Genomic DNA, 17,031 nt, shown 5'->3' with positions numbered 1-17,031 from the left:
TCAGTCAGTTAATGAACCGGGTAATTCATTGGTCAAAGTGTGCCAGCGCTCGATTTTCTTGTCCTTGTTTTTGAGGCAGTCAAACCAGTGTTTGAGACGCTCGCCGTTTGCATTGATCCCCAGAGAAACACCACCTGAAAGGAGACGAGGGGACAGCGTGAGACAGAGCGAGGGGACATCCGCATTATGGAAGAGTGAAAAGGACAACAGCTGATCACGGTGTCCTAGCAACAGCACAAAGCCCCCCCCCCCTCCGGGATGAAACCGGCATCCCCGTTTTGTCCTCAAACCGTTTGTCCTTTGATGTTCTCCGGCTCTTACCGATGAAGTCGTTGGATTTTCCGATGTCGTAATCCCACACGGTCACCTCCAGCGTCTTTTTGGTGAGGTCTGCGTATTTTATGTCGTAACAGAATTCCTAGAAAAAAGGGGACAGCCGGGTGTGAGCGCTGGGGGCGGAGCCAACGGCCCCGGAGGGTTCGCGGCTTCACCTCGTTGAACTCGGGGTTCAGCGTCTTCTTCTTCACGGCCGTCTTGTGCTTTGACTTTTTGTTCTCGTCCGGCTTCAGATAGCTGCAGGAGAGCAGACGACCGTTATTACACTCTGTCCGTCCTCTAGAGGGCGCTGTGGTACCGGTCCACAGACCGGAACCGACCCAGTCAGCTAGTCCTTCATCTTCACTGTGGAACACTGGAGGAAGAGGATGAGACAGCAGAGAAGCTGGAATACAAGGAGGAGGGGGGGGGGGGGGGGGGGGGGGAGTAACACACTTCGTGGGTAACGGGGGGGGTAAGCAGCGCAGCGTTGATGAGGACGTTACAGAGACCCTAATTATTGTCCTGTGATGAGGCGGAGCCACCTCCAGGTTCTGGTGTACTACGATTAGCATTAGCGCTGCTACTAGCATGGCTATCAGAAGCGTTGGACCGTGCTGACGCCCTTGGAGCTCTTCGCTCCGGCCCGTCTCCTCCTTTGTTCTCGTTGGGAATTGTTCCCGAATGATAAATTGGACCGCGGCGCCAAACCTCGTCCATCCAACAGCAACAGCGTGATGATGAGGAGGAGGACTCGTGCTGCATGCAGGTAAAGGTAATCGTTGGTGTTTAAAGATACCAGAACAAATCCAGATCACCATGGTGACGGGGGGGAACGAGCTGCTTGGGGGAGGTCTGAGCTCTCAGAGTGATTTTCTAGTTTACAAGATACGTTGTTTTGGGTTTTTTTGCGACAGTCTCTGCAGTCCGGATCCGATCCAGATGACATTCTGTGGTCAGATGGAGACCCCCCCCCCCCCCCCACCCTACACAACTGTGTCAAATAAACATCGGTCAATAATCAACAGAGAAACACATTTTGTAGCGATGTTAAACATCTCAAAGCGATCCTGGATCTCTTCTGGATCGTTCCTGAAACGTTCATCCAGATCCGTCCGGCGCAAACAGACAAACCGTCGCGGGTCATTCCGGCTACGGCAAGCAGAAAGGGACAAACGCCCGGCGCACTGACGTTTTCACGTAGGGGTCGGAGAAGCCGTTGGCGTCCATGGCGGCGAGGTGAGCGCAGCGAATGATCCCCACGACCAGGCTGGACCTCTGGGTGTTGTACCTCAGGGAGATCATGATGCGCCCCCGCTCCTCCAGCGACTTCTCCTCCGTCTTGTTCACCTGTGCAGGTAAAGGTGAGACTAAAGCCTGGGCGGTGTGAACACAATAAACGGGCTGAAATCACTTTGTGTCCCTCTAGCGGGACAAAGTGGTACTACAAGACAGGCTAGCTGTTTAGCACGCTACCGACAAACATCCGTTTGTGTGGCGTCAAAAAAGTTATTTAAAGTTTAAGATGAATAAAAAATGAGTCCAGAGGCGAGCACCAGAACCCAGTAGAACCCACCAGAACCCAGTAGAACCCGACGGCACTCACAGGAAGCTGCTTCTCCAGGCAGTTGTTGAAGCTCTTCGGTTGGTTGGGCTTCAGCTTCTTCAGCGGGATCCTCGTTTCTCCGATGAACTCGTTGTGGCGGAACTTATCCTCGTCACACACGGAGATCCTGAGGAGAGACGGATCAGAACCTTTAATCGGGTCGGCCTCCATCACAGGGAGACGGACGGAGGACGAGCAGCCGGTCGCAACCGCCAAACAAAAGCAATCAGAGCGGTGTTGCCATGGGGACGTCTTCAGGGCGGAGTTTTGTTTTTTCTACTCGTCATACGATCAAAACATCATCCATGAGGAGACTTTCATACTTGATCTCCCCCCCTCCCTCTCCCTCTCTCTCCCTCTCTTTCTCTCTCCCCCTCTTGCTCTCGCTCGCTCTCCCTCTCTCTCTCCCTCTCTCTCCCTCTCCCTCCCTCTCCTCCCCCCTCTCACCTGAGGGTTTTCCGGACCATGTCCTCGTCCGTGATGCCGTAGTAGGTCAGGGTCTCGCTCCACACGGGGTTCAGCGTGTTGTGCAGCGTCTTGGTTCGGAGCTTATTGGCCTGAAAGTCAAATGGAGGCGGGTTCAGACAACCTGACCGACCAATAAGGTTCCATTCAACCCGGAGGCCGTTCCTGTTCTCCGCTTAGACGGAAGCAACCCGGAGAACGAGGACGTCGCTCCGTGATGATGTCACCGCCGCACTTCCTGCTCGGCTTTTATGAAGCGGATTTTTGGCAGAACGGCAACAAGCAGAAAAGCTTCTGGGCTGAATCGTACATTTTGAAACGCCAAAAGAAGTCGAGACGCCGCGGGGGGGTCGGGGAAAGACCAACGACCAATCACAGGTCAGCTCAGCCGCCGACGCTTCCCATCGACGCCATTATTGCAGCGTTTCGTCATTGAGCCCGGCTTCAAAGGAATTTCATTTAAAATGACTCAACAGAGGCGTCGCCGTGGAAACAAGCCCTGCAACGAAACACTGAAACCCAGTCGGTCACCGTGACGACGTCATCGATTGACCGGCCGGGACAAACGGAATCATTCCTGTTCAGCGAGCAGAACGTGAGGATCGATCTCACAGACGCCCGGCGGCGTTTCATCGGGCGGGACCGGACCGGGAACTGGACCCGGGACCAGACCGGGACCGGACCGGGAACTGGACCTGGAACTGGACCGGGACCGGACCGGGACCAGACCGGGAACTGGACCCGGAACTGGACCGGGACCGGACCGGGAACTGGACCCGGAACTGGAGCGGGAACTGGACCGGGACCAGACCGGGAACTGGACCCGGAACTGGAGCGGGAACTGGACCGGGAACTGGACCCGGGACCAGACCGGGACCGGACCGGGAACTGGACCGGGACCAGACCGGGAACTGGACCCGGAACTGGACCCGGAACTGGAGCGGGAACTGGACCCCCAGCGATTGGATGAAGACCGTAAAGAGCCGTTCCGTGTGTTCCATGATGATGATGATGATGATGGCTCCATTGCAGCGCTCCCACTCTCCGATGGCTAATTACACGCTATCATGCTAATCAGCGCGTTCGGAGCAATCACTTCACTTTTAAACACACAGAGTCGCTAATTTATTCCTGTCAGACTCCCAGAGCGTAAATAAACACGATGAAAGCACGCCGCCGTTAGCGCACGCCCACCAACAACATGCTAGCTAGCACGCTGCCGTTAGCGCACGCCCACCAACAACATGCTAGCTAGCACGCCGCCGTTAGCGCACGCCCACCAACAACATGCTAGCTAGCACGCCGCCGTTAGCGCACGCCCACCAACAACATGCTAGCTAGCACGCCGCCGTTAGCGCACGCCCACCAACAACATGCTAGCTAGCACGCCGCCGTTAGCACACGCCCACCAACAACATGCTAGCTAGCACGCCGCCGTTAGCACACGCCCACCAACAACATGCTAGCTAGCACGCTGCCGTTAGCGCACGCCCACCAACAACATGCTAGCTAGCAACGCGTTAAGCTAAATAACATGCTGCCATCATAAACGTAATCTTGGCTGACCCGTGAGACAAGTTATTGATCTGTTCAATCTGTGATAGCATGTTACGCTAATTAGTGCTAATGGATAGCATGCTGTGCTAACTAGTGCCTGTATAGCGAGGTTCAAGTCCGTGTAGTGCCAGCTGACACGCCCCCCCCCCGGGCAAAGAATAATTCTTGCATCCATCTACAACTTCCTAAGAATCAAAGCGGCGTGATGAAGACGCGCCGTGATGAAGACGCGCCGTGATGAAGACGCGCCGCGGTGAAGACGCGCCGCGGTGAAGACGCTGACGGGCGACCCACAGTCAGACACAGGAAGTGAAACCGCGTCACAGACTCACCTTGCTGGCTCCTGGGAGAAGGTGCAACTTGACGTAAGGGTCCGAGAGCCCGTTGTAGTCCATCGGCTTGAGGCCCTGTCAACGAAACCAGACCGATCAATAGCCCCGAAGGTCAATCAATAGCCCTGAAGGTCAATCAATAGCACACCTACACACACACAGATCACTTCTTTAATGGAATCAGAACCAGAACCGGATCGTGTACCGTCAGCTGCCCAATCAAAACGACATTAAACAGCCGATCAGGAAGAGATCAATCGATCGTCGGTCTCATCACTCGGTCCTCCTGGACGGTGCCTCGTGGGTCAGAACCTCCTCCTGGGAGGAGCAGTAAACCCAGCTGGAGGCGGGCCGAGCCGTGACCTTTGACCCTTGCTGTTGCAGCAGCCTGAACGCACGTCTCTGAAACACCTGAAGCGGTTTCCTGCCACTGATTGGACGGGATGATGTCATCACACCTGAAGCGCCCTGCTGATTGCGCCGTGAATACTCGCCTGATCATAATTACCGAGGGGGGGGGGGGGGGGGGGACATCCATCATTAACCGAGATGAAGAGCAGCAGCTCCGGGGGGGGGCTGCGGTTTAGAACCTAGCAGCTAGCAGCTAACGCTAAGAAGAGTTGTTCTGGTGAAACGAGAACGGCTGTGGGCCGGACGCCACCGACGCGTTAGCACCTGACCAATCGGAGGCGGGGCTCAGGTCACGGGGCAAAATCAGAGGCATATTCGTCTTATTGATCAGGAGAGCAAACACAGCAAGGGGGGGGGCGTCCCCGGGTCAGTGATGGCTCCCATCAGGGTCACTGGATCAGGACCGACTGGGACTTGAACTCATCACTAGGGCTTACCTTCTTGTATCTGGGAACTGGAAGCTGTTTCCAGCGATCGCAAAGCAACAAGGAGAGAAAACGAGAGAGGGAGGAGGAGGAGAGAGAGAGGGAGGAGGAGAAAGGGAGAAGAGAGGGCAGAGGAGGAGAGAGATGGAGGAAGAGGAGAGAGAGAGGGAGAAGAGAGAGGGCAGAGGAGAGAGAGGGAAGAGGAGAAAAGAAAGACAAACATCTAATGTGTTAATATCAAACGGACATGCAAAAATAAAAGATAAATGTGGGTCACGAGAGGAAGGATGAGGAAGAGGAGGGTCTACAGATTCAATACATAAAAGGAAAGCTCAAAAGGACAGGGGAGGGGGGGGCGTGTCTGAGAAGGGCGTTCCACAGGGACTTATGTCAGGACCGCTACTTTTATGACATAGGTGACATATATCCACGTTCAATCACACTTTATTGACAACACAATCCACCAGTCCTGGGCGTGTCCAGCTCTCAGCCTGGAGGTCGCTTTGAGTTCACGTACAATCTGATGAAGGTGAGGATGAGGAAGGAGAGAGGCCATCATGGCGTTTATCCGTTGCACCTCCTCCTCTGTCGGCTCCATCGCCTCCCGCCGGCGCCACAGGGAGGCGCTAATCCCCCGGTTCACAGATGAAACCTCCTCCTTCCAGGATCCCTTCTGGTCGGATCGCCGCGGGATTGGGATTTATTTCAGAGCTGAACCGCCGGCTCCTCCAGACCTGGAGGCCCGCCGCGGCTCCGGTCGGCCGGATCGGAGGCGGAGCAGCACGGATAATAACCTCCATAAATCCCGGGGGCCCGGCGCCCCCCCCCAGACAAACAGATAGCCGCTGACAAAGACCACAGAAGCAGCCCTTCATCACAGGACGACCTCCAGTCCAAACCCAAAACGGTTTATTTCATGTTTCATATTTAGCCTTTTAAGTGCACAACTAGCGTTAGCCACTAAGGAGCGCTAAAGCAGCAATGCTAACTCCCGCTTGGAGTCCCGGACCCACGGGCAATGCGCATTCACCCAGAGCTAAACCCCCACCGGTCTCATCACAAAGCAGGAAGTGGCCGTCGCTCCGGAACGCCACGTCCTGCTCTTGTCTCGGGTTCTGGCGGGTTCAGGTCCCGTCTTGTTGACTGCTCGTCTCCGTTTACGTATTATATAACTATTTAAATTGACCGTTCGGATTAACGCTTTCGTTAGCCGCTGCTAATTAGCGCCGTCATGGCCGCTCACCTTGGCTTTGTTGATGGTGCAGTGCAGCGCATTGTTCTCCTGGTCGTAAAGCAAACTGAAGTCCAACGTCCCCAGAGTGGCTGCGGAGACAAGAAAAGGACAGAGGACAGAGTCAGGAGACAAAGTCTTAACGGCCGCCGACATTAGAAACAAAAAGCCGCCCGTCAAACAGGAAGTCTCAAGGTTAACAGCAAAACAGTCATCGGTCTACGAGGAAGGGAGTAGGAAACAGGAAATGAACGAGAACCGGAGCGGGAGCTTGTGCTTGTTGGACGGACGGATGGACGGACGGACGGACGGTCTCGTCGCCGCTACGCTAAACGCTGTCTGAAGCAGCTTGATGATGACTCCCATGCCTGTTGTAACCCGATGCCGGCTGATGGACAGGAAGCTCCAGGCGTAATTGAACCGTCACATCAGCCGTCCATCAGGCTGCACGCCAACATCAATCAGGAAGGAGGACGGAACGGACGCCACAAGAGACAACGGAAACACGGTGCGCTCCCACGAGAGACGGACGAAAGGCAGCGATGGAGATCGCGTGTTGAGTTCTGACTGACATGGAATCTGTTGTCAGAGCGTCTCCATAGCAACGTTCTCCCGACTGCTCTTTCAGGACGTCCATCAATCTCCTAGCTCTCTGGACACGTCACCATGGAAACAGGGGGACGTCCTCATTTAAATAAATGTGTGCAAACATGCCAGTGAATCGCTGTGACCAATCAGAACCAGGACTGACTTTAGCATGTTAGCATAATGCTAAGCACAGCTAACTGCTTGAGAAGTTTAAAATGTTCTGGATAAATGAAACTCCGGGGCCGAACACGGAAACGACTCCGGAGTTCTTCAGGACAGAAATGGTCATCCTTTGTTCTCTCAGCGCTTTCAGGATAGGAAGGGTTAAACTTGAAAGAAGAGGCGCCTCACCCATTCACACGCTTCTATTTGTGAACGCAGCGCGTTCCTACACCGCGTCCGCTTTTAGCACCTCCTCGGGGGCGTCCAAAGTCCGAGCGCGGAGGCTGACCAGCGGCTCGGATCCAGTTGTTATAAGAAGAACCGTCGGTGACATCATCGAGCTTCTCTGACCAATCAGATTCCCTTTCTGTCCCTTTCTGAAGCCGGTCTAAAAACAGAGCTAAAGATGCGTCGGGCTCATTTCAGGGGGATCTGCTCCGTAAAGCTGCTGCTGAATTAGCCGGTTTCTCATTTAACGGATTCACGGCGAGCATAAAAGTCACCTTTAATTGAAGCTTTAAAACCCAACAGAACGCAAAGTAAAAGTAGAACTACACAAAGAGACCGTTTTAGATTTGCTGCAGTGCTACGAGGACTAGATACTAGTACTAGTTAGCGTACTGGTACTCCTTTAAATATAAATGAAAGATCTGCTGGGTCAATTGAGACGCAGGAAAGACTCGTTCCTGAGCGCGCGGCCTACCATCAGCACAAACCCGAGTCGGATCACCTTTAACTCAAAACAGCGGCATGCTAACGCAAAGCTAACCAGCCTCGTTCACACACAGGTCTCTACTCAGCAACGTCTATGTTTGAGCACAAAGGCTGCTAAATGCTAATACATTTAGCAGAAAAAAAAATTCTGTGTTTTTGTGTGTTTATCTGTTCGTGTGTTTTTCTGTTGGTTTGCGTGTTTTTCTGTGTTTTTCTGTGTGTGTGTGTTTTTCCGTTGGTTTGTGTGTTTATCTGATGGTTTGTGTGTTTTTCTGATGGTTTGTGTGTTTTTCTGTTGGTTTGTGTGTTTTTCTGTGTTTTTGTGTGTTTTTCTGACGGTTTGTGTGTTTATCTGATGGTTTGTGTGTTTTTCTGACGGTTTGTGTGTTTTTCTGATGGTTTGTGTGTTTTTGTGTGTTTTTCTGACGGTTTGTGTGTTTATATGATGGTCTGTGTGTTTATATGATGGTCTGTGTGTTTATCTGATGGTTTGTGCGTTTATCTGATGGTTTGTGCGTTTTTCTGTTGGTTTGTGTGTTTTTCTGTTGTTTTGTGTGTTTTTCTGTTGGTTTGTGTGTTTTTCTGTGTTTTTCTGTTGTTGTGTGTTTTTCTGTGTGTGTGTGTTTTTCTGTGTGTGTGTGTTTTTCTGTTGGTTTGTGTGTTTATCTGATGGTTTGTGTGTTTTTCTGTTGGTTTGTGTGTTTTTCTGTGTGTTTTTCTGTTGGTTTGTGTGTTTTTCTGTGTTTGTGTGTTTTTCTGTTGGTTTGTGTGTTTATCTGATGGTTTGTGTGTTTTTGTGTGTTTTTCTGTTGGTTTGTGTGTTTTTCTGTGTTTTTCTGTGTGTGAGTGTGTTTTTCTGTGTGTGAGTGTGTTTTTCTGTTGGTTTGTGTGTTTTTCTGTTGGTTTGTGTGTTTTTCTGTGTGTTTGTGTGTTTTTCTGTGTGTTTGTGTGTTTTTCTGTGTGTTTGTGTGTTTTTCTGTTGGTTTGTGTGTTTTTCTGTTGGTTTGTGTGTTTTTCGTGTGAGTGTGTTTTTCTGTGTGTTTGTGTGTTTTTCTGTGTGTTTGTGTGTTTTTCTGTTGGTTTGTGTGTTTTTCTGTGTGTGTGTGTGTTTTTCTGTTGGTTTGTGTGTTTTTCTGTGTGTGTGTGTGTTTTTCTGTGTGTTTGTGTGTTTTTCTGTGTGTTTGTGTGTTTTTCTGTTGGTTTGTGTGTTTTTCTGTGTGTCTGTGTGTTTATCTGATGCGTTGTGTCTCCGTGATGTGATTACAGCATCTGCTCGTCCAAACCACTGAGAAACAGACGGGCTAATCTCGTTGGTTGCTAGGACCCGGACGAGCAGATGATTCCGTATTCCCGTCCGACGGTTTTCCACATTGATCTAATATCCAGGCGGTTTACGTGTGGCTGGGATCAATCGTATTAGCGACGCTCTGCGGCTGTTTGCGGTCGGCTGAATGATCTACGGCTCGCTGGAGTCCAGGACGCGGACGGAGGGTTCTTCTCTGCGTCCCTCCGGTCTCCATGGTAACAGTCACGTTCCGAGGGTTTCTATCAGTTCACCTGAGGCCAACCTTCCCGTCTACGGCAGGTGGCGATCAGCTGTCGGTTCTGGATGAACATCCGATCCGGATCCGATCCAGAATCCGATCCGGATCCGATCCAGAACGTCTTTAAACAGCTTTCAGTGCTAAATGCTAGCAGGTCAGTTAAACCTGAACACAAACGTGTTAACGGGGTGAAACTTTAGATCCCAGCTGGGCTGCGACCTACAACCAACCGCCGACGCGCCGGACCAGGCGTCGGGGCAGCGGTGATCTTTACCCGTTTCTGTTTACCTGAGCGCCCCGACAAGAAATACCAAATGTCACCTGACATTTTCCCAGCGAGCATCAGCCCCGCCTCCGACGCGTCAGACACGCGGTCCCAAGCCTGGAAGCCTTCATCGCTTCCACTCATCCTCCCTCACTCGGGAAACACGCCGTCTCTCCCAGGCAGAGGCTCCTCCCACCACAAACAGGAAGGATTCCAAGCCGAGCGCCGTCCGCCAAACCGTCCCACACGACGGACTGTAAGCGGACGGATAAATAAAGATCAGATCCAACAGAGCCCCCCGTCAGACACAACAGCGCCCATCGAGGATCCTTCATTTCTCGCTGCCGTTTCCTGTTTGTTGAGAAAAAACACGAAGAATAAAAGATGGAGTCCCTGCAGCAGGATGTGACATCATGGCGTCCATTCGGACCGGGTCAATGGATCCGCACCGACACGGAAGACACGGGACAAAGTCTGCAGAACCGTCCGAGACGCAGACGTCTCCAGCAGACATCAGACCTGCCTGACGGTCGCTATAGCAACGCCACTTCGGCGCAACACCCAACAGAAGTAAAGAAATACACATGAAAGGGACCGATGGGTTGTTTACAAACAAACAAACACAAACAAAACCTCACACGACCCAACCAACCAGCGAGCAATCCGACGAAACCGACCAATCAGGAGACACTGATGAAACACTTCCTGGTCCGGGCAGGGCCAAGAACAGCTGTGGGTAAATCAATGACAGGATGCAACGACAGGCCCCCTCAGACGGGACGGGGCCCCCTCAGACGGGACCGGCCCCCCTCAGACGGGACGGCCCCCCTCCGAGGGACACCGGCTTCCCGCGGACGCCGCGGCGAGCTGGGAAGTCAACGCGAGATGGAGACTGGCCCTTCCCTCCTCACGGCCGCCGCTGGGAAATGTAAAACGGTCTGTTTTCATTGGTCGAGCCGTCCGGCTGAAGTCGCCTCGCCGCAGTGTGACCTTCAGGATCAATTCATGCATGGAAAAGCCATCCGATCGTCTGATTGGCCCTCGACCCGCTTTATTCTCAAAGTGATTGGATTTGATCCCATCCGGAACGGAACGGAACTCCGTCTTTTCCGGTTTGCAGTCGTTCACTTCACCTCAGCATCCGACGGCGGCTCAACGGCGGCTCAACGGCAGCTCATCCGTTCAGGCTCGAGAGAGTTCCCACCGGGAGAAGAGCGGCGAAAGGAGCGGCGTGATCCGGGGAAAGAATGTTTACTCAACAACAGCGACAACAACAACAAAAACAACAACAGCAGCAAAAACAACAACAACATTAAAAACAACAACAACAACATTAAAAACAACAACAGCAGCGAAAACAACAACATTAAAAACAACAACAACAGCAGCAGCGAAAACAACAACAAACAACATTAAAAACAACAACTGCAATTTCTGACTGTCAACAAGCAAGAATGATGGAACCACAACCTGCTACTTTAACTACACTGGAGGGAGGAGGAGGGGGAGGAGGGGGGAGGAGGAGGGGGAGGAGGAGGGGGAGGAGGAGGGGGAGGAGGAGGGGGAGGGAGGAGACTCCTTCCAGTCCATCCTGAGGAAACAAACGTCTCCTCCTGTCTTTAAACCGGGGGGGTTCGGCTCTCCGACCCGTGGGCTGATCTGGATCCAGAGACGAGGAAGAGGAGGAGCAGCAGAGACCTGTTGCTATGACAACCAGCAGACGAGTTCATCTGTCAGGTTTGGGTCACAGTCGGAAACATGTAGCATGTAGCATGGACCAGGAGGGATGAAGACGAGTCCGTCATTCATCCGACCGGACTCTGGACGAAGAATAAATGTCTCAAAGACCGACCAATCGCTTCCCATTGGTCGCTGGGAGTCACATGACCGGACGAAGAGTCAGGGGTTCATCGCCACCCCAGCGGTTTGTGTTACCACGGCAACAGCTTCCTCCACACGCCGCCATACATATTAGTTTATGGTCGGATTTACGGACGGCGGAAGGAAACACGACACCCAGCCGAGGACCTCGCTGCCTCCTCTTCCTCCTCTTCCTCTCCCTCCTCTTCCTCCTCAAAAAAAGCCCAAAATGCCAAACAGACGCGGCCTGAGAGCCGATTGGCTGTGAAACGCGTCTCTGCTTGAACCCCACCCAGTCGGGCTCATCGACCGTGAACTGTGACCCGACTGTCGAGTAAACAACAACAGGAAGTCGGATCAGGTTCCGTTCGGACCCATCCGACCAGGAGATCAATAAATCCGCTGCAAGCATGTAGCGGCGCCGGATCTACACGTCTGTCACATGAAGAATCCGACACGGCGTTAAAGGATGCCCCGTAACCACGGCAACCGACCAACTAGACAACCTACCGATTAGCTAGAATAAAACTGATCGTTCTCATAATGTAAACAAACGTTCTATTGACGATCCCAGTTTGATCCGATCGGAGCGTTTCATGCAAGGCTTTTACCCACAATCCCCCGAGCCGGACAAAACGTCAAAGGTCACAGGGGGCGGGGCCATCAGAATGCAGACCCGGGAGTCTTTCACCGCCCCTAGACCCCGTCCTACCGGGTTCCTCTCAGACCGGCCCCCCTTTGCAGCTAAATGGGGTCCAGGAGAGAAGGTCCGGTCCCGGTCCCGTCTCACAGGACGTTAACGTTACCGTTAACTCACAACCAGCTCCTTGTTTACGTCTGAAAGGAGGTCATCTGCAGGTCACACGCCCCCGATCGGTACCAGGTGTGGCTCGGTACCAGGTGTAGCTCGGTACCGGTGTACCTCGGTACCAGGTGTAGCTCGGTAATGACCTCCTTGAATGCAGCTAAGCTAACGTTAGCCCGTCAATGCTAATTCTGAGTCCATGTCAGAATGGACGTGTTCTGTCCTTCCTGGGGAATCCGAGTCGGGTTCTGCTCCCGTTGCCGAGGAGACGAGTCCTGAATCTTTATTTCAGCTCATCTGTGAGGATACTTGGATAAAAACTTGTCGGCTCGAATACTAAACACGCATTTAACGGTTCGAGGAGCAGCAAACCCCGCCCCCAAGAGGATACGCCTCCGTCGCCTCCCTCTCTTCCTCGTTTGTGTGTGATCACACACCTGTGGGAGGAGGAGTCAACATCTCAGGGAGGCGAGGAGGAGACACCGAAGGAGGTCTCTCTCAGTGATTATTATTCCTCCTCCGCTCCCAGAATGCATCCCAACGTGTTGGAACTGGTCACCAGAGCTAAGCTAAATCACGAGCTAAGCTAAATCAAGAGACGCTAACTCCTCGCTGAGATGAAGGACCGCGTCAAGAAACACGGAGAAACCGAAGCCTTTCAGCTGCTGCCATATTAGACACACACGCCGTGACACGCCCGCCGCACACGCCCGATGGATCAGAGTAATAGCTGGAATTATCATTACGTAAAGTACTTAGCGGGATGAAGGCAGAGCCGTTAGCATGTGATGGACCAGGAGCTCAGAAGAGACCGCACCGGTAATAACAACCCAAAATGTGACAATCTGGGCCCGCAGTACCGCCACAGTACCGCCACAGAACCACAACAGAACCACAACAGAACCGGTCCACTCAGTGTCATCACACCAGGCTCAGGGGACGGTTCCAAGTGGATCCAAGCAGAACGCTTTTATAGAACGGTCTGGAAATGGGTCTGAACAGATGGGAGGACAGAAAGGAACCGTCCTCCTGACGGGTGGGGGGGGGGGGGGGGGGAGGTCAGGGAAGGTCATTCGTCGTCTCCAGAGCGTCACAGTACAACAGCGTGAAACACCCGAAGAAAAAGGGACCAGTTTAAAAGCATGCCAACACTTTTAGCTTAGAGGGCACTGACGGTTTTAGCTTAAAACAAGGCGGAACAATTGTCCTAAAATCGATCCGAGACGTCTCCTGGGGACGTCTGTCCCCTGTGTGAGCTTTAAGGAGTCGTCTTACGTCGCTGTTCAGAGACTTGGTCCTTCTGTGAAGTTCTGTTTCCTTTGTGGGTCCGTGTTCTGTTGGGATTGCCGCTACTGCAGCAGGCTAACGTGTTAGCTGCTAGCGTCAGAGGTTTGATGAGAACAATCTGCTGCTCTGGGAATATCCATCTGGAATATTAATCTGGAATATTCATCTGCACCTCTCCGAGGAGAAAGAGGAGAAGCCACAGAGGAAGCCGCTTCCTGTTTTAGCTTCATGATCAGTTTCCCGCTTCTTTTCATCAGTTAAGACAAATTTCCAGAGAAGAAAGTCTGACTATAAAGTCATACAGACTATAGAGTTACTTTACAGTATATTACTTTCGAGTAGATTACTTTCGAGTGGATTACTTTCGAGTAGATTACTTTCGAGTAGATTGCTTTAGAGTAGATTACTGTACAGTAGATTACTTTAGAGTAGATTACTGCACAGTAGATTACTTTAGAGTAGATTACTGTACAGTAGATTGCTGTACAGTAGATTACGGTACAGTAGATTACTGTACAGTAGATTACTTTAGAGTAGATTACTGTAATCTACTGTACAGTAATCTACTGTACAGTAGATTACTGTACAGTACTGTACAGTAGATTACTTTAGAGTAGATTACTGCACAGTAGATTACTTTAGAGTAGATTACTGTACAGTAGATTGCTGTACAGTAGATTACGGTACAGTAATCTACTCTAAAGTAATCTACTGTACAGTAGATTACTGTACAGTACTGTACAGTAGATTACTTTAGAGTAGATTACTGCACAGTAGATTACTTTAGAGTAGATTACTGTACAGTAGATTACTTTAGAGTAGATTACTGTACAGTAGATCACTTCTGAAGGGAAACAGTCGACTGATTCTGGATCATTTCCACCTTGAGCTCATCGTTGATCCTGGTAATCCAGTTAGATCCTATGAACATTTGTTTTCGTCTCCGCTCCTCCTCGGTGGCGTCCCAGGGGGGACCGCCCCCCCCCCCCGCCCCCCCGGGCTTATCTCAGGAAAACACAAGGGCCTCAGCGCCGCGGCCCTCGACACCGGGACAAACAACCGGTAATTGATGTCTCAGGGATCCACCGGTCCAATCGGGTTTGAGTACTGTTCTCGGTGGGGTGGGGGCACCTCTCCTCTCCAATTAAAATCCAGATTGAGTCAGAAAATCCTGCTGGGATATGTCCCTGGTGCATCAGCGGGAACGCCGCCGGCCGGCCCCTCCCTCAGGGGGGGCGTGGATACCGGATCAAGTCTCACAGGACCGTGAAGAACCAATCTGGGCCGGCGCAACAACAGGAAGCCGAGAGATCCTCCCATTTCACACAGCAGCAGAGAGGAAGCCAAGCAGCTTCAGAGCAGAAAGCAGGTGTGACATCATCGCCGTGACATCATCGCTGTGACATCATCAACCTCACGTGAGGTGTGTTAAGACACCAACGGTTGGACCTCGTTTTCAGGTGATGTAATTGGTGTAACTGACCAACGAAGGCCACCATTAAACACAATAATAGAGTAATAGAGTGCTAGAGTAAAAGAGTACTAGAGCAACAGAGTAATGGAGTACCAGAGCAATAGAGTACTAGAGTACTAGAGTACTAGAGTAGCAGTACCAGAACGCTTTCTGGGTGATTTGCATCGGACATTAATTTATTTACTTTCTGTCTGTCTTCATTAATGGTAGGTGAGACCGACCAATCAGAGCTGACGTGATAATTACCTTTGTCCCTGGCGACTCCTCAGGAGAGTGAGCAATCATTATACGATGATGCTCAGGCAGACGTTTGTCTAATTGTCTCATTAGCAGCAGGACGAAGACGAGCTGAGCATCGAGCGCCGCCGCAATCAGACGGAGGCGGAGTCAGACGCCACTGGATAATGTTACAGAACAAGCGTGCTACTTTAAAAAAACAAAACCTGGTCAAACACTTTAGCTAACATTAGCAGAGCTATCCTGAGGAAACACCTGGTCAAACACCTTAGCTAACATTAGCATAGCTATCCTGAGGAAACACCTGGTCAAACACTTTCGCTAACATTAGCATAGCTATCCTGAGGAAACACCTGGTCAAACACATTAGCTAACATTAGCAGAGCTATCCTGAGGAAACACCTGGTCAAACACCTTAGCTAACATTAGCAGAGCTATCCTGAGGAAACACCTGGTCAAACACCTTAGCTAACATTAGCATAGCTATCCTGAGGGAACACCTGGTCAAACACTTTAGCTAACATTAGCATAGCTATCCTGAGGAAACACCTGGTCAAACACCTTAGCTAACATTAGCATAGCTATCCTGAGGGAACACCTGGTCAAACACTTTAGCTAACATTAGCATAGCTATCCTGAGGAAACACCTGGTCAAACACCTTAGCTAACATTAGCATAGCTATCCTGAGGGAACACCTGGTCAAACACATTAGCTAACATTAGCATAGCTAACCTGAGGAAGCACCTGTGAGCATGCTGTCATCCAGAGACTAGCTAACTAACTAACCTGACCACGTGACGCGTGTTATTAAGGGGGCGTGTCCGGCCTCCTGGGGGAGAATCATGTGACCGGCTCCTCTGCCCCGCCCACCTCTTTGGGTGGTTTTGTTTATCGCTGCATCTTGGTCGGCGGCTGGGGGCGGAGCCAGAACACTGGCATGTGGGGGGGGGGGGGGGGGCGCTGGGAGACCAGCAGATCCTCTCATATCCGGTTTAGTGGCTGAGGCCACGGAGCAACATCTGCCAGGCCGGAGCCCCCCCCCCCCCCCCTCCTCCTCCCCCCCAGTCCAGATCTGGATTAGAGTCGGACTAAGCAGCGCCTCCTGCTCTGCATGGATTAACTGTTAGAAGCTGCAGCTGTCACGCATTAGAGCCCCCCCCCCCCCCCATGAAACACCTCCTCAGGTCGGAGACGCTCCCGACACCCTTCATGCTGCGATGAAGACGAGCTGCTCCTCTTCATCGCAGCATGTTTTCAGGAGGTGAAGGAAGGAATCCAGGTGCGTTCATTAGGATCCATCGAGACGCTGCTCCTCCTCCTGCTCCTCCTCCTCCTGCTCCTCCTCCCCCTCCTCCTCCTCCTCCTCCCTCCTCCTCCTCCTCCTGCTCCTCCTCCTGCTCCCCCTCCTCCTCCTCCTCCTGCTCCTCCCCCTCCTCCTCCTCCTCCTCCTCCTGCTCCTCCTCCTGCTCCCCCTCCTCCTCCTCCTCCTGCTCCTCCTCCTCCTCCCTCTCCTCCTCCTCCTCCTACTCCCCCTCCTGCTCCCCCTCCTCCTCCTCCTCCTCCTCCTGCTCCTCCCCCTCCTCCTCAGACGTGACCTGAGAGGAGCGCAGACATCATTCGCCTCCTTCTGGAGCGTGACTGATGGAGGCGTCGGACCTTAACGTGTGAACCCGGACCCTGGAGGAGAATCTCTGACCCACCTCCTCACCTTCCTCCTGAGGAGCAGCGGTTCTGCTTCTTAACGGTCCTTTA

At 52.2% G+C, this 17,031-nt stretch overlaps 1 protein-coding gene across 1 annotated transcript; it reads right to left on the bottom strand.

Annotated features, from left to right (window-relative positions):
• Nucleotides 1-9,759, bottom strand: doc2b (double C2-like domains, beta). The gene is made up of 10 exons (XM_068744200.1): nucleotides 9,672-9,759; nucleotides 6,355-6,434; nucleotides 5,124-5,147; nucleotides 4,276-4,350; nucleotides 2,369-2,478; nucleotides 1,922-2,048; nucleotides 1,508-1,665; nucleotides 492-573; nucleotides 322-418; nucleotides 1-134 (listed from the first exon to the last, which is right to left on the bottom strand). Exons 1-10 carry the CDS (start codon nucleotides 9,757-9,759, stop codon nucleotides 1-3), a joined length of 975 nt encoding a protein of 324 aa, XP_068600301.1.
• Nucleotides 9,760-17,031: the final 7,272 nt, after the last annotated feature.

The sequence above is a fragment of the Brachionichthys hirsutus genome, chromosome 10, assembly GCF_040956055.1.
Source record: "Brachionichthys hirsutus isolate HB-005 chromosome 10, CSIRO-AGI_Bhir_v1, whole genome shotgun sequence".
Taxonomy (NCBI): Eukaryota; Metazoa; Chordata; class Actinopteri; order Lophiiformes; family Brachionichthyidae; genus Brachionichthys; species Brachionichthys hirsutus.
The sequence above is the reverse complement of the archived record's forward strand: the minus strand, read 5'-3'. Positions and strand labels throughout refer to the sequence as shown.

Coding starts and splice junctions, on each gene's coding strand:
- doc2b (XM_068744200.1), bottom strand. CDS start 9,759: ATGAGTGGAAGCGATGAAGGCTTCCAGGCTTGGGACCGCGTGTCTGAC. Junction 2,049..2,368: donor ATGGTCCGGAAAACCCTCAG/GTGAGAGGGGGG, acceptor GTCTCTCCTCAG/GATCTCCGTGTGTGACGAGG. Junction 1,666..1,921: donor GCCTGGAGAAGCAGCTTCCT/GTGAGTGCCGTC, acceptor TTACCTGCACAG/GTGAACAAGACGGAGGAGAA.